Genomic DNA, 24,876 nt, shown 5'->3' on the forward strand with positions numbered 1-24,876 from the left:
TGAAAGCTTCAGAGCTTCAAGGACACCAGTTGACCTCATGCAAAGAAGCTATGAGCAGGTAACCCACAGATACGCTGCCCTGGCCATCCACAGATCATCAGATTCACAGTGTGTCTTTAAAGTCCTTGGTAGGTTGTGACCAGCATACTTAAAAGCCTGTTTAAAGTTCTGCCTCGTAAGACTGTCCTTAAAAAAGGACAACACTTTCCTTCAAAAGCAGATTTTTGTCTCTGTGGGGGACTGAAGTTCCCTGGGGACTGGTCTGAGACTGAGGAACTCACATTTACAAGAGTAAGTTGTTGCTGCAAACCTCACCACCCGCTGTGCTGAGTGATGTGTCTGCGGTTTTGATCTTACTTTTTTTTTAATGATAAATACATAGTGGCATATGCACTTAAAACAAGCATGCTCTGGAAAAAAAACAAACCTCCAGACAAATTTCCCCTGCTCCTTTCCAGAACAAAACTGAAATAAACAACCCAAAATCTCCACAAAAACAAAATACACCCCTGCACTTGCTCCCTTCTGCTGGGGAGAGAATGACGGAACAGATGTATAACAGAAGCTATTTATGTTGGTTAATACATTACTGGGGAGATGCTGAGAGATTGCAGTGATAAGTTTAGAAGCAACTATATAGGAAATATATTAGAATAGAGCAGATCCCCACCTGCCCACAATGTTGTTCTACCAAGTGTTCATTTCTAAGTGATGTGTCACAGAAATCCTGCACTGGGTTCATGTGAAAAATACATGTGAAATACGGAGCGCGCTCGGAGCCTTTCTGTACAACAACATCCTACGGAAATTCTCACTCTTCTGCTTCCTCCTTCCTTTCACATTTCACAGAAATGTCCCTCTCCACTCACAACCATGCCAAGGAGCTGTACTTGGAGTACAGGGAGTTATAATAATTCCCATATTTAATTTTTAAAATTTTCTCTTCATGCAAATGATTGCAGTCAGAAAGTGCTCTCGTGTTCCACGGGAAAATATTGCTTTCAATGAAATTGTAATTTTCATTATCAGGATGATTAAATCAACAACATTAAAATAACAATGACAGAATCACTCTCATTTCCCATTTCAAAGCAAAATAAAACAACACTTTGAAATGGTGATTCAAAGCATGTTATTTAGCTAGAGCAAATCTTGTTATTTGAATCAAACCCACTGAACTTTCCCTGACACTTTTTATTAAAGATGTTACCAAATTTGCTATTCCTCGAAGTCTCAGCTTTTCACCTCTTCACACTCCTCCTTGGATTAGAAACCACCTATTGAAATGCCCCCAAAGGAAGACATTCTCTTTCCTAAATAATAACAGTGACAAGAACAACAATGAGAATGAAAATCACAATAAGCTCATCCTAAGGCACGGGGGCTGTATTACAAGACAGCAACAAAGTTGGAATTCCCTCTGATGGGAAGACTTTCTGAGTGCTCTGCCTGAACTCTTACTAATCAATGATAAGATGATAAAACCTTCCTCAAAGTGGCCTGCAGGCTGTTATTTGTCTGATATCCCAAGCTTGTTAATATTTGGACAAACTGGCATCCGTTACATCTGACTACCAACAAGGTGGTGCCCGATCTTCCCCACCATCCCACGCTGAGCTGTGCAGGGTTACCTCCACTTGTTGTTGGAGCTGTGCCTCCCTCTCAACCCCTGAAATTTGATGCCACCCCATCGTGCTAGAAATCAACCTCTGCCTACTGTCTTCACCCAGAAGACGTGTATTTCTGATGAAACTTCCTTTGAAGAGGAGGGAGACAAAGCCCCAAAAAGGAAGGAAAAATTATGTAAAAGTAATCACAAGAGTCATTCAGTAAAAAGTTCCTTTAGGAACTCTTTGGGCTTAGGGTCTTACTGAACTTTCAGGCAGCAGAACTATTAACTGAAATGGGAACCAGAATGAAACTCAGTCCTTCTCTAACCTTTCTAAAGGCAAATGACAATTAAAGCCACTCAGTGTGCTCCATAGTGTTTAGGACAGACCATATAACTCTTCACTGGGCACTTACTATATTATTTCTCCTTACTTTGCTAGAATTTTTTATCTTCCCTATAATGTTAAAATTATCTTATTTCTATTTCTATTCAACAAAATAAATGACAGACAAAATTTATTTTCAGTTGGGTGGTTTTAGAAAATTTTGTTTTCATTTCTGTAAATTCGCTCTAAAGAACTCCCCAAGACAAATTTAAATGGTATTTTTATGGTCTCAGTTTTGAGGTCCCAAGTTCACAGCTGTGAGACCCTTGGATCCTTTCTGAGTTTGTAACTGATTCACGAAACTACACTATGGTTCATGAAGGAAGGTCAAAGAGGAACCTCTTCAGCCCCAAAGAAACAGAAAGATTAGACCACATGAACTGGAAGAAAGTTCAGTGGGGAAGGCAACCCACCTTGGAGAAATATCACATCCTTGCTGCATGAAAGCTCCTAGGGAGAACCAGAGACTGTTGAATATCCCAAACTCATTCGTCTGGTCATTGGCCGGTTGGTCCCGTCCTTCCTCGAATTCCTCGGTGTGCCACTCGTAGGGGCTGAAGCGACTCACCAGGAAGAGGACAACACTCACTCCAATGTAGGCAAAAACAATGCACATCCATATCTCATAAGCCAAAGGATCCAGAAATGAAAAAACTCCTGGTTTGGACTTTTGAGGTTTTTTTATCATTATAGAGATGCCTAAGCTCATGAACGGTTTGGAAAAGTCTATAACTTCTTCTCGAACCAGCGTGATGGTTAATGGTGCCACAGCCACGTCCGCCCTCTGGGAAGGAGACAGAAAAGAGATTTGCAAACTTGGGATAAAACATATCTACTAACTCCAGCTTATATTCCTTTAATCTCTGTTTAACCCTGCTATCTCAGAAGAAATCAGACAAAACAAATTGCAAGAGAAAAGTTAAAAAGGGAAAGCCCATAATATTGGTGGCTTGCTTCCATTCTATCACTATTGATTACCAGATCTGTTCTGAAATCACAATGTTTTCTTTTTGCAGCCATCTAACTCTTCGTATCTGACTTATCCGCTGATGTCACAGTCTGATGCAGATGATTTTCCCTAAAAGAGCTTTATCATCCAGACATCAAAAGAAGTAAGGAAAGGCCAATCTCCTGATAAAGGATGTCAGAATGTTTACTTCCATCAGAAGCTGCTTTTTGATTGCATAACTGATGCAGGAAAAGAGGAAAAATGTTTCAGCAACACTGATGTGCACTGTCCACTTATTTTGCAATCCATCTTGGAAATGGAGAGGGAAGCGCATTGAAATGGCTGGTGGCATACACAGTGGAGCTACCAGCAGGAGACAGATCACCCCTGCTCCAACACAGTGTCACAGAGACTTGGGCACTGATGCTCCCTACATGCTTTCCCTTGAAGGGAAAGGGAAAATTAGACCCCTCTGAGGGATGACCTAAACACTAGAGATTGTGATCTACCAGACCAAACCAGGTTTAGAAGTGTAGGGTGCAGGTATTTATGTGACATGATGGAAATGAGTGGCTAGACAGAAAGTAATCTAGTCCTACCATTCACCACTCACATGCTGAGTGTTTGAAATCTTTTTCTTCGTTCATTCTGCCATTATCATGCAAATATAAAATAGAGTAGAATTTGGAGATTCTACCCATGGGAAAGTTTGACCTTTCAATACTTGTTCTTCTAAAAATGTAAAGAAAAAGAATCTTGGAACTGTTGAAAGGAAACGTTTTGACATTTCCATAGGCACAAAATGTGCTGTCTCTCCCTAAATTAAAATGTTTTACTTGGGCTGATTATTTGCATTATCAGAGCTGCAGTCCTCCGGAGAGCTCAGGCTGATGAAAGGCAGGGCTCCTTCTAAACTCTAGGGTTTGGATGTGTTCTCCAGTACTAAGAGCAAAAGACAAATGATGAGGTTGGAAACTCACCCCATAAACAAGTTCTCCCACCATGCCATTCCATGTTTTGGTGTCAGGGTCTCGGGCTCCATACTTCCCATCCCGGACAATCTCCAGCCGGTAGTGGTAGCCAACATGCTTGGCAATCTCGGCAGCGAGCTCCACACAGTAGCCTTCGTACCTCTCATTGCCTTCAAACTGGTTGGCATTCTTCTTGAGCATCACATATGGGTCTTCCTGGCACAGAGAAGACCAATATTGAGCCACACTCCACATTCTAGAGGCGCACATCATGGGCTCTGACTAGAGCCCAATGTGCAGGTTCTGGTCCCCTCTAAAAGCCCCAGCTTTGAGTTCCTGCACCAAAGAACACAGTCAACACACAGTGGGCTTATTCTAGAAGGTACAAAGTGTGGTTCTGTACTGTGGCATATTCTGTTTATTCATGCAGCATTTGTGTGCAGCTCCTGTGGTGATGGACCTGAGAGGAGAGGAGTAGTTGAGGGAATTTGGGCAACAAACCTTTCAGTGCAGTTCTGCAAAGGGTATTTAGTGCATCTGAGCTGTGAATTTTTAAAGGCATGTCTGCCTGTGTGGGCACAGCCAGAATCAAATCTGCTGGACAGGAGAGGCCCTTAAGATGTTTAACTCAATTGGGTATTGTGTCTTCTCTGCAGGCTTACAGTAAACAATAAACAAACAAATTAGTAACATTTCTTGGTTCTGCGGGGTAAGCGTATATGACACAATAGATGATACCATACATTATGGGGTACCTATTATTCCTTCATGATTATAGTGGAGATTTGTTTTTAAAGCAATGACTCAGCCTCTCTGCACAATACAGCTTATCCTTCCCAAAACTCTGCAGCCCCCATTCTGTGGACTAAATACAAAGCACAGGTATGATGTTCCTAATTTACCTATGTTGATGCCACTGCTATCTTGTCATAATCTTTTGTATTTTCTACACTTAAGCATGAGAGCTCTTTAACGCCTATTTAATTAGCCACAGCAATTTTCAGATACCTTTATGGAGCCAGCAGGAAACAGTAAGTGCTATTATTATTATTATTATTATTATTATTATTATTATTATTATTGCTATTATAAAAACGATACAGTACAAGGGAGGGTGCACGACTGGGAAGAGGGAGTCTGCACATCAGAGAGATGAGATAGAGGGAGAGCTGGGATAGAAGTCACAGCACTTACTAGGATAGTCGTGACTATGTAAGTCCTGTTCTGGAGGCTTGTGGACTCATTGCCGCTTTGAGTATCTACGGCTGTTGGAACCAACTTCTCATCTTCATTCCAATAACCAATCTGCCCAACACAAAACCAGGATTGAGATCCCTTTGTAATATTAACCAAGATACAGTAACAGGGTCATCCAAGTAGGATCATCTCTCTCTGTATGTTCACACACAACAAGAGATCTCCTTTTCTGATTCTTGATGTCTTTTCCAGGGGGACCGAGAAATAAATTTTTCCCCACTGGGAAATTTCCCCATTTCAGGCCTCCAGCCTGAAAATAATGTGCATGATATGCTACAGTAGCACAGTGTTTGTATACATTACCTTTAGCACACTGTACTGGTGATTATTGCCATTCCATGCCTCATCCCTAAATCGACAGTTCGCACTTTCTCTGTGTGACTTCTGAAAATTGTTCTAACAGTGAACTTGCCTGCTGCACGTGCAGGTGCTACAGGGTGATGAAACATTATCCTGCAGCTGAAAGCCTTCATGGAAATAGTGCTAGCTCTTAGGACATCTTGAGACAATAGGACAAAAAAATCAAGTCAAAAAAAAAAGCCCCAGGCCTGGGCCAATTTCAAAAAGTTTGGGGTTATAAATAAACTGAACAGTTGTAATGGGAAGAACTCTCATGTTAAGTTGTGCTTAATAATAATCAGGGATTTGGGCTGATCTATCACTGCTTGCAGGTAAAGCAGAGTGCCACGGAATATCACTAGGAAGATCATGGTTAAGGTTATCCATTTTGAGGGCTTGATTTTATAAGAGGTTTTCCATTACCTCATGTAAGTATGAAGCTGCCTGAGCTCTGCTCATATGAGAGGAATTTCTTATCACACTAAATGGGAAAGGGTATTAACCAGGGCATGACCAGGAGCCTGCTGATGGCAGATTAAAGAACATAACAGCTCAGGAGAAAAAAATCTATGCAGGCTTCTAATAGCTCTTCATTGCACAGACAAAAAGAGCAGAGAGTGAGAAAAGAGCTTCCAAAGCTCTGCCCTAGGGCAACATAAATGGAGACGTGTATGTTTGCTTTGCACCTCTAACCTGGTGAATCTAAAATACAATAGGCATCGTGGCAGTGATGTACATGTCTTCCAAACAAATATAATTTCTGACAGTAAATATATAGAAAAATCAAGACATTCAGCCACTCTGTTTCTTCTCGTCTAAACTCTTTCCAGACTGCCAACTTACTGAAGTTCAGACACCCAAACTGGACATGATGCGGCCTTTGTTCTCTTATGAACACTTTGTAGCAGAGGAAGACTGCTTTGTATGTCTTCAAAATGACACTTCTTTTATTTCTCAATGAAAATTTGCCTTTTTTCGGTTGACTGTGGTGGGCTTTGATCTCACATCGGTTGCTACTTGGTCTAAGCATGAACTGGGTGTAGGGGCTGTAAATACGAAACTTTCACTATTTACATTTTTCTTAGTTTCAAACAAGTGTTTCTTTTTTCAGGGGACTGAGAAGGTGCAGAGAGATTAGACTGAATGCCTCATTCCAAAATATTTAGTGGCTCTCCTTTATCAATGAATAACTGAGTTATTCTTTGTTCATCAAATACATAGTATCTAAAGTGGGACATAAGCACACAGAGTCAGATTTTCAAAAGGATTAGTGTTTCAAGGGCTCAGCATCCCTGAACAAGGCCAGATTTTTCAAAGAGCCTGGGATAGAGAAAGGGATCAAGATTTCAGAACAGCACAAAGGTCTGTGTAGCTATTGGGATGTGGTTAGTGGTAAAGCTCTTGTCACTTCAAGGAGAGCAGAATTAGGTCAACATAAAGGGTTCACTTACATTGGTTAGGGCAAACAGCTTCTGATTTGCTCTGCCTTGACTCATCCTTGGAAAAGAAAAGTAGGAGGGCAAAACCAGACAGTTGTGTAGTAGGGCCTGCGCCAATGCACCGTGCCACTAGCAAGGCTGAGTTGACCAAGTTTTTACTACCCTGGAAAATCTCTGCCACACAGCTGAGATGCCTTTGTTGCTCTTGATAACACCCTCCATATGTTGTGGGTTGTTTTAGCAATATACCATGAGTTCTCTCAAGTGCTTGGCTTTGCTCATGCACAAAGCTGGGAATGCACTCAGTCGTGACTCCACATTCAAGCTTTCACGAACAGGAATGTTTATTGAGACCTAACCACACTGTAACTCAAACACCCAGCTGCAATCTGACACAGGATGTCAGCTCACTCTCTGCTTTACCTTTCTGATCCCATCGTGTTTCATCTCAATCACGTGGAGGGTGTAGTTGGTCCTTCGTCCTTTCTCGTTAAACTGAACATTGCCAGACAACCCTTCAAAACGAACCTTAAAGATATAAATATCAATGAAGACAGAAAATTGGTCAGCACCTCATGCAGTGGTGATTAGACAGCAGCAAGAGGGAAAGTGCACAAGGAAGAAGAATGCAGTCATTTCTCTCAGGTCCATGCAGGGGAGACAGGACATCTATCTGACACTGGGATTTCACTTAGGTTCACTGTCTACAGCATACCTGACCATAGGCACAGCCATTCTCTTTCTTTAAAAAACCCTTTCTCTTAAAACATAGTGGTATAAAACTCAGCTCAGCAATGCCCGAGAGCTAAATCACCAATGAGAGCCCACCACCTCTTGGGTTGTGACAGTGAGCTAAATCAGCTCGAACTCCTTGAGTTTTGTGGGTTTTTGTATTTTCTAAATCTGACCTGTAGTCAGGATTTGGTAAAGGATTTGTCAATTCAAACCAGAAGCTGTATTTGGAGGAAGAAGGAGTCTATCAGTTACCAAGCAAATTTAATTACCTCTACATCAGACTAATAGAACCCAATAATTTAGTATTGTAAATGAAAATTGCATAAGAAACTTTGAACCATAAATCTCTGCTGATAGCACTGCCGAGCTGAAGCTTTGTTCGCATCACATTGGTGTGGCCTTTTGACTTGTTGCAGAAGTGCCCAGCCTGGTGTGGAGAAGGGTTCCTAATTGGAATCATATACTGTGTGAGGACCAGGAAGTGGGAACCAGAAATATGGGAAAAAGAGTGCAGATTTGGGTTTCTATGGAGACCATCCATAGAAATGCCACCGGATTAGGAGTTAAAGGTTTGCTCCCAGCCTTTCCATTTACTTTGGACAAACCTGTTGTCCCTGCAACTGAAGTCTTCCCACATGCAAAATGGGGACAGGTATTTAACAGCCTTTTTAAATACTCTGAGATCCTCAGAATAAAGACCCATGGTGAAGAAATGAGGATATTTCATTACAGAGGAGCATTGTCATTAATCTGCTTAAACCGTGTTTGTTTTCCAGCTATTATCACAAAGGTTTGTCATGAAAAGGAACATCTGCCAGTATTTTCTGAAGCTCTTTCACATCAAGAGGTATTCCCGGTGACATTTGGAGAAACTTGTTTTTCCCTTCTCACAAAACACAGCATGCCCATAAAAAATAGATGCACTGGAAAAGAACCATTGTCTTAAGCTCTCCCAGGTCTGCTTTTTTTCCCATGTCTTGTTTGGTTTTCTTTTCAAGTTCTGACCCATTCTGAAGCTCAGGTCACAGGTACTTGTGTTTTGTAGCTTTATATGCACTAAAAGGCAGCTGTACAGCATCAATTTCTTCTATCTGAATGAATGAAATCTTAATCCTGTGAGCAGGTGAGAGCCCACTGGGAACTGCTGTAAGAATGGCCCTATTTGTGAGTATTTACAGAAAGGGTAACTCAAACCTGCAATCTCAAGTTCTTCTGTTTCCATCTACCTCTTTCTAGCTACGTTACCAGATGTTGCATGAGTATTAAATTCGAAGTTAAAATTTTGCTAGGAGGCTTCTTTCCCTGCCTGTTTCAGAGCCTTTTATTTTGACCATCACAACTGAACTGGTCAAGCCTTTTTAAAATTATAATTTTTCAACAGAGACAACTTTTGCAAATGGCTCTTCATGTTCTTTGCCCAAAGTCACAACAGTTGAAAAGTTAAGACTTTTGAATTTGTTTTAATGGAGAGATGAGGAAACTTCAGAGGAGATTGTCCAACACACACACAGAATTGTATTTTCTAGCTGTCTAATTTTGATATCTTATTCTCATAAATTCAATAAAGGAAAATGCTTGAGAAGCTATTGCTCATCAGAAGACTTCCAAGTATTTCATGTTTATTAGGTAACTGATCTCCCTAATGCATCAGGGAGGCTGATTTTATTATAAGGGCTCGGAGAAGCTATGGCAGTGATTTGCCCAAGGTCATACAGAAAGTCGGTGACAGGCTTGGGAAGAAATTGAATCCAAGCAATAAAATCAAATCAGATGCAAGATTTGGCTTTAAAGGAATTATTGTTTACCAGTAAGCCAAACCCAAATCAAAACAAAATACTTGGGGAACTTTACATATGATACAAATAAACCAAATTAATGTTGTTCTTCTTGCCTTCTTCCCAGTTAAGGAAAGAAGATGCGATAAGCTGTATTTAGATAACACTGAAGCAGCATGATTTTCAAGGAAACCATCTATTTCTGTTAGAAAAAAATAACCAAAGAAAAATGCTAGAAATGAATGTCATTCCTGAAATTTAATGAAATTTTAAAATATTCTACCTGTCTAAGTATTTGATAAGAGAGTATTTTTTCTCTATTGCTGTAAGTTTCACATCATGTTTTTGTTTATTCAAAAATCTAAGTTTTATGCAGGATGAAAAAAACCAAGATTATCAGATTTGAGGAATAAACTATCTAAGTGGCTGTTACTAAGACTTTTATGGATCCTCACAGTATGAAACAAGCTATAATCTGCACTTTGAGAACATTTTGATGACAGCCAACACATAAGGCAAAATTCACATGCATTCATTAGCAGCATGGAACTGAAGCTGAGTTCACTGAGAGTTAAAGAATCTGCAAAAAGGATGGTCTGAGCAGGTCTGTGTCTTAGGGAGGGGAAAATAAAAATAGGAGTCCTTGATTTTATGGGATAATATTTTGGCTTTTCCATCCCAGAACATCAACAGAAGAGCAGGCAAAGACACATCAGATGGTACCAAGAAAAGCAGTTTGCTGGGTGCAACCCTGAGGTTTTTAGGAGACCTGGCTCCCATGTGGAAGGATCAGTTCCTCATCCCAAGCGATTCCAGTGAACATTTCCGCTGTTACCCACCCCTCTTCCCCCACCCGCGGGCTGAATTCAGCTGAGCACACATTGTCAGGGTTCCAAACCTGCTGCAGCGCTCTCTGGATGTCGATTCCTTGCCCCCAGGGCACGGCTGGGTTGGCAAGGCAGTCCCCGGCGTTGCCGCGGCGGGAGATGTCGATCCTCTGCCTCCTCAGGTTCTGGAACGCCTCGGCCATCACCCGCACCCCGTCGTATGTCAGGGCCGACGTGTACTAGAAAGAGAAGAGTAGTTGTACAAGGCCTGCCAGGGTGAGCTGCCCCGGCTGTGCTGCACTGCTCTGCCTCATGGTAACTTTCCAGGTGATTTGCTCTGTTGTCACCCTTCCATCTATGAAGTTCAACTGCCTCTTGCTCCCTGTAATCTCCACTGACCTGTTGACTCATAAAAGTTGGTTTTGCTTTCGCAACTGGGAAGTGAAGGAGAAGCTCCAGGTGCAGAGTTAGGTTGCACTCCCTGAAGAAGGCTCAGCCTTAAAAGCTGTTTGCCTGTTACCCAAGTCTTTGTGACTAATTAGATTCAGTGACCTGAACTTTTGAGGAACTCATTATACTGTGTAAATGTGAGATATGTGAAATCAAGACACAAGAGACTTTTTCTGGTCACAGACAGAGACCAGAAAACTCTTTCTCCACCTGCAAAAATTCTGCCAAAGATGAGTTTATTCAAGCAAAAACTTGTACAGAAATCAGTGTAAAATTCTTGTCATGAACCATTAGAGCAACTACTACAATCAATTCCTTTTCCTGTGATTTTCTACTTATTTATTTGTTTGTAACTTTCTTAAAACAATAATTCCAAAGTTAACATTTCCATCACTGAGTGTTTGTAGCAAACGAATTTGTTTTCAAATGTCAGAGAAAAAAATCAACCTCCCCCTCCACCCATCTCTCAACAGCTTCAGGGCCTTCTGTGTTAGGAATTAAAATATTTTCCCCCTCTGTTGTACACACTGATTTGAAATGCCAAAAAAGAACATCTGGAAAGACTTTATTATCACTGAATGTCTAGTAAACAAGTCAAAGGTTAAGGAGTTAATGAGGCTTTTATTTCTTATATATTGAACATAATGAGATGTTTAATTCTTAGCTTTGAGGAAGGTAAAAACTGGGAGATGGAGTGAATACACTAACTTGTGTATTTCTTAAGAGGCAGTAACTGCTGCCTAGTAGAATTTAGACAATGTTGAGCCACCTGTTCATAATTATATTGAGAGTTTCTCAGAGTGAGATCAAAGAGCTCTGTGTAATCACAAAGAGGTGAGTATACCTTTAACAGAGCCAGATGGACTCAAAATTAAATGTATTCTTTTATATCACTTGCCTTTGGCCTCTTCCAGTCCACACGTGGATGCTCTCTGGCATCATTATTCCTCCACTGTTGCATGATCCTGGCAGGAACAGTATCTGTGTAATTCACCAGCTGGAAGCCTGTTACATTGGCTCCACTCTCCCTGAATTTGGTCAGGTCAATATCCATGAATCCCTAGCACAGGAGAGAAACAGGAGAAGTTCATCAGAGGAACACATCTCTGGGTGGATAAGATGAATTTTGCCCGTCTATGAATATAGCAGGCAGCTCAGGAAAAACCTCTTCCCTCTGTGAGGTAACGTCCAACTCAAGAGAGATACCACTTCCCTGACCATGGTGTGAACTTGCCTTTTTCTCAGGCTGGACGTATCCTGAAGCTTCCAGGAGACAAATTAACAACAGGTCATTTGCAAGAAAGATATCAGAGTAATGGAAAAATGCACTGACTAATGCTCGGGTGAAATTAATAAAATTTATAAAATAAATCAAAAAGAATTTTTCACTGAGCTCTAACTTTTATACAGAATTGTTCACCCAGCCCTAACTTTTATGCACTCAGTCACCACTGGAGAGGCTACTTCTTTTCAAATCATAGTTTATAGGGAAAAACCAAGCCTGAACAATGAACTTGCAGCAGATCAAGAAGTGGTTGGTCAGCTTGTTAAAGGAGTCTGGCTATTAGAAAAGCCAGTTTACAGAATTTGCTAATTTGGGAGAAAGAAAAGCACTCTGATGTTTTAGACTTCAGATCACTAACAAAATACATTTTTTTCATTTCCTTACTCTTCTTGTCTACTTCTCACTGCATGTGACGAACACACGTGCGCAAACACATGTGTGTATTGATCAGGTTGGCATTGCAGAATTAGTCACTCCTCTTGAGTCAGAGGTGAAAAAATAATTAGAGACACACAGCAATATCAAGAAGAGGTCGTTTCTTGGTGTCTCAGCTTTGATCCCATCTCTGCAGCACTGCTGCTGTGCAAAACTGTTTGTTGTGCCTCCTTGCACAAAGCAGGTGCTTGAGCAGAGGCTCTGCCTTCCTGCTCGGGCTGCTGTGTGGGGGACACAGGCCAGGCTGAGGACTGGTGCCTTTTCTTTTGGGGTACAAACACAAGAGATGTAGTCAATTATTGGCACTAGTGCCATCAGCAGCCTTAATGCACAAAGGAAGATGAGCGGGAGGACTGTCACAATGCAATCACTTGAGCAGCAGAAGAGCTTTTTGAGCTCTGCCCTCCCGCTGCCCTGATGGTGTGTGTTCTTCTCAGCCTACCACTGGCTTTCTCCCTCTTGCTTCTTCTTAGAGATATGATGATGGTGTGAGTTTAAAAAGCCAAGTCACATCATTTCCAAGAAACACCAGTAAAGTTCCCAAAATGTTGCTCTCTCTTCATGGGTAGAGGGAGATAAGGAGCTTATTAACTTCCAAAGCCAGGATCAAGCCATTACACGGAAATCTGTTTTTGACACAGACCTTGCAAGTAAAAGTCTAAATTGCCCTCTCACATCAGTGTCAGACTGAGGGAGTCATAAGTAACTCAAAAACATCTTTAAAGACTTTCACACATTTTTCTTCCAGCTTTTTGTAGGCAATTTGGCATCCACCTACAAAGCTGAGGATTAGATATTGGTGTACAGATGCTCTAAACAGATGACTTGTTTTGCTTCAAAGTGCGGTGATTCAGGTAAAAAAAATTAAATATTATATGTGTACATGTTCCTCAGAATGCTGGTAAAACCCACATCAATCTTGTTTGTAATTGCTAGCGTAGGGGTTTCAGAAAGGCAGAGCTGTGATTAATGAATAGGAAATGCAGCAGGATAATTGTCCCTGACATCTTAATGCATTTCAGACCAAGCGGTTTTTGACATGCAGAACTCCTAAGGTTCAGTAAGAGGGACCTCACAGGTTGCCAACTGGTTATTCATTGCTAGGACCAAATTACACTGACATTTTGCTCATGGGAGATACTCAGGGGAAAAAGATCTGTCAAAAGAAACTACCACAGAGCAACTTGAAGCTTCTGCCACCAGCTCCTCCTTGGAAGACCTACAAAGGCTTGAAGAAAAGTCCAAGTTCACAACAGAGTATGAGTAAGAAGCCTGGTGTATTAAGCCCCCTCAGCATGCAGATTTAAATAGAAAAAGTAAAAAAAAGGTTATGACAACAGTGATGAGACAGCAGTGGTTGAAACTACTATATTTTACTGTTTTCCCCAAACAAAACCATTCTGAAACTGAAGCAAATATTCGACAATACCCACTGGGATTCATCTTGCAAAAAATTTCAAAATAATCTGAACAAATGAAAGGAATTATTTCTTCCTGAAGATTGTACTATTTTTCCCCACTTCTTTTTGACACAATTCAGATCCTTTAAAAAGTGTGGAGACCTCTAAAGATTTTCCAATCAGTTAAGGCAGTTGGGACCATAGAGGACATCATTAACCTTGAAGACCTGTTTGCATTTTGGCTGTTATCAACTGCTGAAATAATTGTTTTCACCTGTTATCCCTCCTCCACATGCCCCAGTACAAGGACATTCTAGAAATGGTCCTAATTACAAAAGAATTTTAATCACTGCACCACTGAAATCTGCTCAGAGCAGGTTTGGGGAACATGAGAGTCAATGAACGGGGAAGTCCAGGGGTCAAATATTTTAGAAAATAACTCCCAGAGGTGAATTCTTTCTGGTAAACATATAAACAAAAAAATAGCAAATGTTATGCAAACTGATTTTTGAAAATGCTTCTATTGACAAAGTAGCAGCAGGAACTCAATACACTTATCTGTCTTTTTGGAATATCAGTCAGTGCTTGTAGGAAACCAGAGAACAGGAGAATTACAATATTTGTAAGTAAAGAAGTCATCAATCATCTGTCACCTTGTACTAACTGTAGACACATATTGCAAAAAAAAAAAAAAGAGAAGAAGGGATCTTTTGTTTAGTTTTCAATTGGCCATATTTGGGAAACAGAAAATAAATTCTTAAAAATTGTGTAAGGAAAGACTACAACCCACGGCCGAGGGGCAACAGCTGTGCTTTTGGATTAATATGTTTAGTATCAGTCTGGGAAACAAACAGCCCACAAATGCTTTCCTCTGTCATCCACCCAAGTGCAGCAAGATGTGAGCAGTGCTGGAAAGATGCACTCCATGTGGTCTCATGGAGGGATCAAACAGTTTTGAAAACATTTCAAAAATTTGCCAGTGAATACTGGAAAAATTTCACTTTGCAGACATGTCTGGAACACAGGGGGCTGTTCAGGGAAATGAGCTGAGCCCCTGGAATTTGATTGTATGTGACTCTCCTCAAGCCCTTAACACCTGAAGCATTTGGGATGTATCTGGTGAATATGCAGGTTTCACGATCCACCTCCCTATACAGCACTGCCGGTCCCTCAGGGAGGAAGAGGAGGAATGTGGGAACTCACACTCCAGTCTCCCTGGAAAGGCAGGACCCAGAGGCAACAAGCAGCTCCCCCAGGCCCCAGAGATGTAGGTACATAGGAGGAAACAACACTGCTGCAGGCACAGTTATCCCTGGGAATCCTCACAACCAGGCTGGAAGGGACACCGCATCAGCCAGCCCATCCCCTGCCACACTGCAGGATTAGCTGTCCCTTCGACTTAAATTCACCTCACAAAATCACCTCAGTAAACCAGAGAACACGGCTTCCTGCCTTGCATATGCCTGGAAAATGCCTGGCTTTCTTCAAATGCTATCAAATTAGCAGGCTGACAATAAACCACAAAAATCTGTCCCCATTGCGCTGACGGGCTGAGGTGGCTCCCTCCTCCATGCCTGCTCTGACTCACAGCATCTGCAACACGCTGTTCCAGCAACAGCCAGGCTGGGTTCAAAGGAGGGAACTTGCTCTTTAGCTCATACCATGGGCTCCTCTCTGCATTAATGAACCTCACAGGGCGATTACGTGCAGAAGTCCTGCTGCTAGGAAATAATATGGGCAGCTATTGCAGACCTTTGTGGCTCCAAATAGAAACCAGTCCTAGAAAGGGATTTTTCCTCATTGTGCTTTCCTTGATGCATCTGTTCTTTATGCTGTTAAACTGAAAGCTGTTTTCAGCCAAAGGTTGTTTTACTGTCCTGTTCACTGCCTTGGTTGCTGGGAGAGGTGTCAGTAAGTCACACATTTATATTCCTATCCACTGCTTGTGGGCTCAATCATCAAAGGAAATGCATAATTCAGGAAGACTGATGACTTGAAACAGGCCTTATGAATCCATCTTGATTAAGTGGTCCACGAAGGATCTGCTTTGAAAAGAAAGTCCCTCCAGAAATGAGCCAGCTCCTTATTTATACCCTGGACACTATGAAGAGCCAGGACATTGAGTGGGCAGTGCAGGCAGCTGCCAGTGCAGGGAAAGCCTCGTCCCTTCATGCTTGACCCTTCTCAAATCTGCCAGCATCACTTACTTCTCTGCATCGCTCCTTTCACCCTCGTATTTCACTGCCTCACCATTCTAAACCTTGCCTCCTCTCCACACACTGATGACACCAGGCAGCATTGCTCCTTCTGGAACATCACCCCAGCCCCTGGGAATGCCACAGCCTCATCTCCATACCTGGACATAGACAGGTAGCCAGCTGCTGCCCCACACCTTCAGATTCTCTTTGTGTTTCACTAAGCTCATATTAATTGCTGGTACTTTCCCTGCAGGTGCCTCCTGCGGTAGAACCAGGCCTTTGAAGCTGTGGCAGCAAGGGCTGAGCCCCAGGGAAGCTCCAGCTCAGCAGCTCATAAACCACCCCACAGCACATCCTAAAATCTCTGTGCCTGTGCTCCAAGTCTCGTCTTTTCCTGAGAGAAAGACATTAGGGAGTCTCCTTGAAGACTGTCACGTTCCTGAGAAACACTGTTGTTTTATCTCCTCCCTTTGCATCTCATGAGCCCTTCAGATCTGCCCCCAAGACAGACCAGTAAGGTTCAGCTCTGAAAGAGGAGAGGGAAAATGCCCCTTTCTCTTTAATTGTCAGGAAAAGGCTTGTTGGCTGAACCTAATATAGTTCCCTAGTTCCAGGAAGGAGTATTAGGGTTTTTAAGTCCCTTTCTGTCTGGGATGAGGAGACTAGAGTCTATTTTTTCTTTTCTATAATAGGCTGCACACTGAAATATTCCCTTTCAAGCCAAAAGCATTTAAGCAATTCATCCTGAGCTTGGGTGGGTGCCACAGAAACCTGTGGCAGCATTGGGAAACTAGCCCAGCTCTGTTTAGATGCTATCCGTGCATGGCTTGCAATGCCAGACTACTTCCTCCTAGCAGACTTTATAAGAAACTTTGCAAAGCAAAATTTTTGCTCCTGAATGGCTCTAAATCAGCTGAGTGAATACAAAGTGGCTCCTGTCATTCCAAGGTACACCAGTGACTTTCTGCAGGGAGCAAGAAATAGAGTGTTTCCAGACAGAGCATCCCTAATATACCAAATAATCTTCAAGCTTGACTTCTCCAGTGAAGCATCATTCCTCACTCCCATCACTTTGTATTAATAAGGAGGGTATGTCAAAAAAGAGCTCATCTGGTCCAGTTTCATTCCAGTCTGCCTTCCAGCAGGAGAGGCCTTCTCCTCTGCAGAGTTATTAATGTGTCAAATCTCATTGTGGCAGCAAAACATGAGTCCTCACTGTAACTTAGGAGTTAAGTGGAGAAAGGGGAAAAGAAAGACAGGAGAAGGGGGCACTGTCAGACAGCTTCCCAATTCTGCAGTTTGATGAGGCTGTTTTGTCCTGTCTATGGATACAAAGCAAACCAAGCTGGGTGAGAATCGAGACTTCAAGGACAAGGGGCTGGAGATGAACAGCAACTTTTCTTCAGTACAACTCTACAGGTTTTCATTGTGGTATTATTTGCAACTGCCCAATCCTATTGCCACAGCACATTTTGGGTATAAATGATCATATACATCTTGTTGGAAGGCTCAGTCCAGGCAGAGGGAGGGATGCTCTAGGTGGATGCTTGTGCATTAGAGAGCTTTCAGCACATAAACTGATTTAAAGGTTTGGGAAACGTGCCGTGCAGTGGCAGATGCCAGGGCTTCAATCAAAGATATGATTAAGGGATGACCTGATCACCATTTACAAGGACCAAAACATCAGTAATGGAATATTTTGTCTAGCAAACAAAAGCATAAATCTGGTAGAGGAAGCTGAAGCTAGGCAGGTTTTGACTAGAAAGAAGCACCAATGAAGTCACCATGAGGAAGATATTATGGATTTACACATCACCACTTGCCAGTTGAGCTGAGGTAATGGATTAGGAGACTGCAAATGGCTGAGAAAACCTGTTAGTTTAACACCCTTTTGCTGAAATTTAAACAAACACATTTTTCCTTCCAGTGGCTGTAATATAATCTGTCAGTTGCTCACCTGATGCTCTGATTTTTTTAAGTCACAGTAAGTCATTCTTGTCTTTGAGCCCTACTGCAAAAATCCTCCCAAGGTTGCTGTTCATATTCTCCTGTGTGGGCAATTTTTGTATCCAAACAGATAATTTTCTTTTATATGAGACACTCTAGTTCAAGTAAAAATTAATTCAGGGCAGTGTTGTGTTTTTTACTATCAGTGATTCAGATGAGATAATGTTATATGGGGTTCTTCTTCTTCATAATCTTTGAATCAGGACAGAAAAGCTGTTTGAAAGTGAAATGCAGATTTCAGAAGTTTTGCTGATATATTGCATTGTCTGAACAGAAAAATAAATTTGTCTCATGAGCCTATTTGCACCAACGCCTCTGAAAGAGGAAAGGTCTAACTGGCATAATTTTAGAACCCTAAAAATAACTTAGGACATCTCTTTCCAATGTAAGAATACAATTTTTGCAAGACCAGGCATCTTGAGGTCTTACCAGGACAAGAAGAGGATGCTGTACACATCCTTTTGGAAACTCCACAGAACAGAATTTCCAATCAGCGAGTGATATGAACATGAGCTGACCATGTTTGTACTGCAAGTCAGCAGCACCTCAGAGGGCAGGCAACAGTGTTAAGAACTGAGGGTGACTCAAATAAACTTGGCAGCTTTTGGGGTGATGGGAGGTAGAACCACAGCATTTTAGCTCCAGGCAGGATGAATCAATGATTTGGTGCAGGGAGTGGAGCCATCGACACACGGCCAGTGCCACATGTCACACTGGGGCATGCACAGACCTTGCACTAGGTTTGTGCCCAGCACAGGCACCACAGACCCTCCTCACAGAGTCACAGCACATGCTGCAGGTGTAGGTGTGCTGCATTGCTTCAGAGGAGCTGATCTCTGCCTGTGTGGGGAGGACTTTGCTCCCCTGGGATCTGGGCATCCTTTTTGATGGCCAGTTCAGAAGGTTACTTCTTCTTCACTGTCTGTACGAGGAGTTGGTCTCACAATAATAAGTCTCAGCCCTGGTGGTACAGAAGTTCTTCATTCCATATTTCAAGGGGGAAAAATCAAAGATTCCCATCTAAATCACTGGTGAACTGAATCAAAACAGCACATCTTGCCTGACTCCTGCACAAGCCACTGTGCTGACAAAGTGTGACACTGTGCTGTGCTGGTAACCTCCAACACCACCTCAACTGTTTTGCAAAGGGAAACTCTGTCCATGGCCTAACTCAGTGCTGACACATGCTGAGAATGGCACAGAAAAAAGTGCTTACCTTGGCTAATCAGCAATGTTTATATCTTTACTTTTCCCTTCTACCCTTAGCATCAGCAATCTCATACACTTATCTATTCATGTTCAAAAAAAGAGCATTTGCTAAAAGAACAACCTGGACTAATGCATCAGGAAAGAAAAAAAAAAATGCTAAAACAGCATATGTGGCAGCTGTCTTTCATACTTTTCATTTAAAGACAGGTCACACAAATGTCACTTATTTTAAGACAAAGATTTTTCTCTGCCCAAGAGAGCTGATGTTCTCCCACTACTGACAGTAGTCAGCTCACATCCATGGCATAAGGCAAACAGATAGACAAAGCCAAGGTTATGGGGAAAAAGCCTGAACATCAAAAGAAAGGAATCCCAGAAGTTTCTAAGCTTGTTCCTCTGATAGTATTGACTGTATTTTTTTTTCCTTTGTGGTTGCTAGACTGATGATCTCAAAGGCTGAGAACAAAGCTTAGAAAAATAAGACTCACAAAAACAAACAATTCTTAAAGTCGCCAAATCTCTTTGAGTTCCCGAGGGGAAGAGAGAGACAGAAACGACTGCAAACCCCCAGTGCTGGTACACCTGACAAATATCCAGGATGGCAGCTGGTAAAAGCTAACTGGGATAACTCTGATGGGTACTGGTTGAGGATCAGGATTTCATGAGTTTACAAAAGCCATGAACAGCGCCAAATTTGCCTCAAGGAGAAGCAGGGATGCTCGCAGAAACCTTTCCCCTGGCAGGGATGTTGCAGACAGACCATCGTGGGATGGGGAGGGCTGGGCAGAAAAGGCAGGTTGTGTCCTTAGCAGGCATGGTAGGTTTGGAGAAAGATGTTTGCCCATGGCCTGAGGTGCAGAATGGTTTCATTTTGTTTATGAACACAGAAATACTATTGTCTCACCTTGGCAACAGCAATTTCACTGAAAAAGAAAGCTGTTCTTGCTAGGAAGTACCAGCTTTCATTTGCTGCTACTTGTCAAATCCTGCTCAGTACTTTACTACGGCTCACCGACAACAACTGCTGGGCAAACATGCAGTGATTAATGCAAGGCATTGCCTCTTTGCTCATGGATTGTCTGTGACCAGACAGGGAACTCCTCCACTTCAAAATGTGTGAATAGATGATTTTTTTTAGACTTTATTCAACCTGTACATTGCCTTGCAAACTCACTTGCTTTGCATTCATGATGTAACACCAGTTTGAAGCTGCTGTAACTGGGCAGTAGTGTGCTGCTGCTTGTTTATTGGCTGAGTATAGCTCTGAACAAACATATGGCTAAAAATAAGAATTTAAGAGGGGTTATCTAGAAATGTTTCCCAATATTTGCTTCCAATGTGTAATTTCCATAATTGTGTCCCCATTTTTCCGTATCCAAGAAGGTTAGGCAAAAGGCAGGTATTGAAAATTCATCCCCTTGCTCCAGCTCCTGCAGGTAAATTGGTGGCTACGAACCAGCTGAGGACTCCCTTGACCTTATCTTCATGAAGGGTGACAGTCCTAAACTCAGGATTCCATCAATCGGCACAGGGGACCAAAAATAACTCATTTGAAAAACCTGACACTTCCAGGCTTTAGCTCTTAATTTATTCTCTTGACGACTCAGTGCTCCAGAATGAGCCATTTCCACAAACCAGGGCTGTTCTCCAGGCGTGCGGGTGTGCACGAGGGTACGTGTGTGTCTCTGTGTGTGTGTGTGTGTGTGGGCAGTGCACACCCTGTCATCTTAGGACGTGTCTACAGGGGGAAATGCAGGGTGTTTAAGGTCTACGACTATGTGCATGAGTCAGTGGGAATAAATTACAGCACATTACACCCTCTGGAGGCTCTAATCCAGCAACAAGATGTCCTTAGGAGAGGGTAAAACCCCCTGTGATCTCTTGGATCAGAGCACTAGGGTTTAACCCTGCCAGATGCTGACTTCCCTTGTTCTGACAATCCCTTAAAACATCGCTGGCTATCCCCACATAGAGAGTCTTGCTGTCCTTCCTTGCTGGCCTATGGTCTCAGAAACATGAGATCTTCAGGGTCTTTTTGCATTCTCCTTGCTGAACAGATCAGCTCTTGTGTGGGTGCAGCACATCATAGAAACTGATTTGGCTGCTGGTGTCTGAACCTGCCCACATTGTTCTGCCCTGAAAAGGGCTTTTTTAACGTTGAGGGGTGCTAGGCTTCTTTTTTTAAATAGTTTTTCCATGATTTTTTAATATTCCTCTCTAGAGTTTGGCTCTTATGCGATGTTAGGTTTTAAGGAGCAGAAAAGACAAAAGGTAAATCTTGAATTACTTTCACTCTTTTTCTTCTCAATCAAAGCTTCTTGAAAAACACAGCTAGTAACAGTGGATTCTGATGGTCCTGTCAGTCCCTGTGGGACCCAAAGCCCCCTCCACTGAGCTGCAGTGGAAGGCAGAATCTCCCTGCAGAGGGGCTGGGGAAATGAAAAGCCTTTTGCTCCAAGTTAATTATTTATAACCCCTGTTGGCTGAGTATGCAGCCTCTTCCAGCCAGCTCTGTCCTCTCAGCATTTGTGCAAAGGCTAAGAAAACACATTAAAGATGGGACAAGTGTGCTTTCTCCAGCTAAAAGTGGGAGACCGTGGTATCAGAAAACAAAGGGAAATGTCCTTCCAAAACTCCAGCACCTGAGTGTTAGTTCACCTCATGTCCTTAATGTATTTATCCTAATGAAACTGCACAGAGAAGAGAGTTGATATGTTCATCCAGCTTTCCATATGGGTATGCATAACAGTGCACAGACATGCACACTCCAGCAACTCTAGCTCACTTTCCTGCTTAACTTTAATGAAGGGACTTTCATAAACATCCAGGACCCGGGTTACAGCAAATAATAATCTATTAAAAATTAGCAACTAAAGTTATTGGCTGCTCTACGGTTTTGCATGTCCCTCCTTGCACAACGTAACATTTTTATCTCTGTAATTACATGGTAGGTGGCCAGCGCAGAGTGTGGGGTCAGTACAGGGCACTGCAGGGTAATGATGTGGCCATTTTTGCCTTGTAAATTACAGAGTTATCTTAGGACCAAGAGAAGGAAAAGGGCAGCAACTGCTTGACTAATTGGCAGTTTAAAGTTTAATTATTCCAGGGCTGACGTGCTGCCTCACAGATGCAGCTCTGTGTGGGAAGAACAGGTCCAGAGCCTGCACAGGGCTCACCCCACACGGACACAGGGGTCCCTGGGGGGAACAACCTTTGCCCCAGACTGCCAACACCAGCCCATCCTCTCCTGTGCATCTCCCTGGATGGATGGACACACGTGGGGAGGAGAGGGGAGGAGCTCTGCCATGGAAAACCTCCAGCTGCCCTATGGATTGAGGCTATTTCTCTCTCACACAGCTTCCCAAATCCCCCTAGGCAGGGAAATTTCCCCTCCTACTAGAAGACTTGATCCAGAAAGGTGGCCCTGCTGCTGTCCAATATTGCTCTGTCCTCAGGCAGCACCCCCTGGATTAAAGGGGGAGTGGTCTCCTTAAAGAGCCAATTCTTTCCTTAGAGCCATGACAGTCAGATTTAATGTAGCACTAAGGAGGGAGTGATAGAGTGGCTTTGGTGAGCATCTGTCATCTAGTCAAGGTCAAATCACCACAAAACCCCAGTACACTCAGAGATACCCTGCAGATAATTTTGGTGTCTCAAGAGGAAACATCCCACAAGAAGAACACAGTTAAGAACTTTAGTATTCTTTTTTCCCAAAAAGTAGATGGGAGAGATGATGTCCATCTCAGTAACCATAAATGTATTGCTTTACAATATAAGAGATAGCTAAAAATAAACACCAATGAGGGCAACTCACCATATTTGCCAGAATGTAGTGGTATCCATTCCCATTTTTTTCAAGCTTGATTATCTGCAACATAAAAACCAAAGGTAATTAGCAGAGATCACCTAAGGAAGAAGACCCTCAGTTATCTGTTCTTCCTCCCTCTTATTTTTCCCTGATGAGATTGTTCAGCTGTGGGCAAAAAGACACAAAAAAAGTTCACAATCTTGTTAGAGGATGGAAAGAGCTTTCACACGTGATATTTGAGCAGCAAGTCTAAAACTAGACAGGATAAGATCCCCAAGAACATTCTACAGCAGGGAAACAAAACAAACAAACCAACCTGTCTCCTATGGGCTCAGGGAAATTTGAAACAGCACTTTAAAAAAAGGAAGAAGCTAAACAAGATCCGTTTTTCAGACATCAAAGGCAAAAAGTGGGAAGCTGGAGTCCATATGTACTACGAATACAGCTGAAACATCAAGCAAGACTAGACAGCTATTTTGCACATCCTCCCAGCTATGGTCCCTGCCACAGACACCCACCTGGGTGAGATGACAGGAAGTTTTCTCCTTTAGTGCATCGAGGTAGCTTCAAACCACATCTCCAAAACAGAGGATTCCCCTGCATGTTCATTGAGATTATCTATATATTCATATTCACGGTGTCCCAATATATGCACTTTGTCACTTACTCCTTTCTCCCTGATGCCTGCAGAGTCTAGGTTTTATTTTCTTTCATCAACACAATTGCTTACTGAACTGTAATAACTGAATTTTTCTATGTTAGCTGGAGAAGTTTCCCTTTATTTTCCTTTCCAACTCTTGCAGGCTTGCCTGTGATTGGAGGGAACAGAGACACTGATCAGATGGTCCCTGTCTTTTTCCTTGATTTAAAAAGAGAACAAAAAGAATACAGTTCAAAATTCTATTATCCTCCCTGACTCTATGTTTTCATTGAAATTCCTCTCTATTGATTTCCAGCAGCACTGTTAAATTCTTCCTAGGTTACTAGAGTCAGATACCATCTGCATTTGAGCCACTCTACATACAGAAAGAAAACAGTGGGAAAAAAGCCCAAACCAACATGCCCTCAAAACCTGCACAAGCACAAGAATTGCCAGTTTCTGAGAGAACTGTGCTTTTTCCATAAGGTTTCTTTGCTGACAACACTACTTCTTATTTCCACTATCATATGAATTGATTCTGAATTGCTGCCTGCATTGCCAACACTCAGGCAAAATCTGCACAAACTGCAGCAAGGCCAGAAAGATCCTCACAGCCAGAATGATCATAAAACGACTGCTGTGTTGGACTCAACCAGAAATCAGTCTACCCAGGACTTCTCTCTGATACCAGGCTGGCAGCAGGTGCTTGAGAAATGTCAGATGAGGGCATAGACTGATCCTCCTCATGGGACAGCACTCCCAGATTATCATGAGCAGTCATTTAGGGATTTTCAAATGGATTATAAATGAGCTGACACTTGCTCTATGCAACTGGTTCATCTGTCTTAGTCCTTCTCTGATGAAGTGCTCTTGTATGCATAATAAAACTCATCTGGTTCTCGGCATTAGCATGGGGGTGGCAATTAACTCCAATGAAGGCTTCATTTAGAAGCAGTTTCTTACACAGCTAGTGCCAGCTCCACCAGCTTCACTGCCCTGTGGCTCCCTGAACAGGATCGGGCTTCTGCTGAGATGTCTGAAGATCTCAGAAAAAAACTCTATATACCTAAACTCTGAAAGGTACACACCTCATTATGGGTAGTTTTCTGAGTACCTTCCATTGCCAGATCTAAGAAGCAAAACCAGACCCAACTT

General features: G+C 42.4%; 1 protein-coding gene across 7 annotated transcripts in view; it reads right to left on the reverse strand.

Moving 5' to 3' along the window:
* Positions 1 to 24,876, reverse strand: part of GRIA1 (glutamate ionotropic receptor AMPA type subunit 1) — a 119,047-nt gene that overhangs the window by 33,518 nt on the left and 60,653 nt on the right. For all 7 annotated transcript variants that reach the window (XR_003527680.1, XM_027643787.1, XM_027643785.1 and 4 more), the window contains 7 exons: positions 23,088 to 23,141; positions 11,638 to 11,799; positions 10,361 to 10,528; positions 7,376 to 7,480; positions 5,112 to 5,222; positions 3,927 to 4,133; positions 2,411 to 2,781 (listed from right to left, as the gene is read on the reverse strand). Coding sequence is in view for 6 of the 7 variants with exons in the window: in XM_027643787.1 (XP_027499588.1) it covers positions 2,411 to 2,781; positions 3,927 to 4,133; positions 5,112 to 5,222; positions 7,376 to 7,480; positions 10,361 to 10,528; positions 11,638 to 11,799; positions 23,088 to 23,141 (1,178 nt within the window). In the remaining variant the exon portion in view is untranslated. The remainder of the gene's footprint in view (positions 1 to 2,410; positions 2,782 to 3,926; positions 4,134 to 5,111; positions 5,223 to 7,375; positions 7,481 to 10,360; positions 10,529 to 11,637; positions 11,800 to 23,087; positions 23,142 to 24,876) is intronic.

This window comes from Corapipo altera, unplaced genomic scaffold (genome assembly GCF_003945725.1).
Source record: "Corapipo altera isolate COAL_440 unplaced genomic scaffold, ASM394572v1 75, whole genome shotgun sequence".
In the NCBI taxonomy this organism is placed as follows: Eukaryota; Metazoa; Chordata; class Aves; order Passeriformes; family Pipridae; genus Corapipo; species Corapipo altera.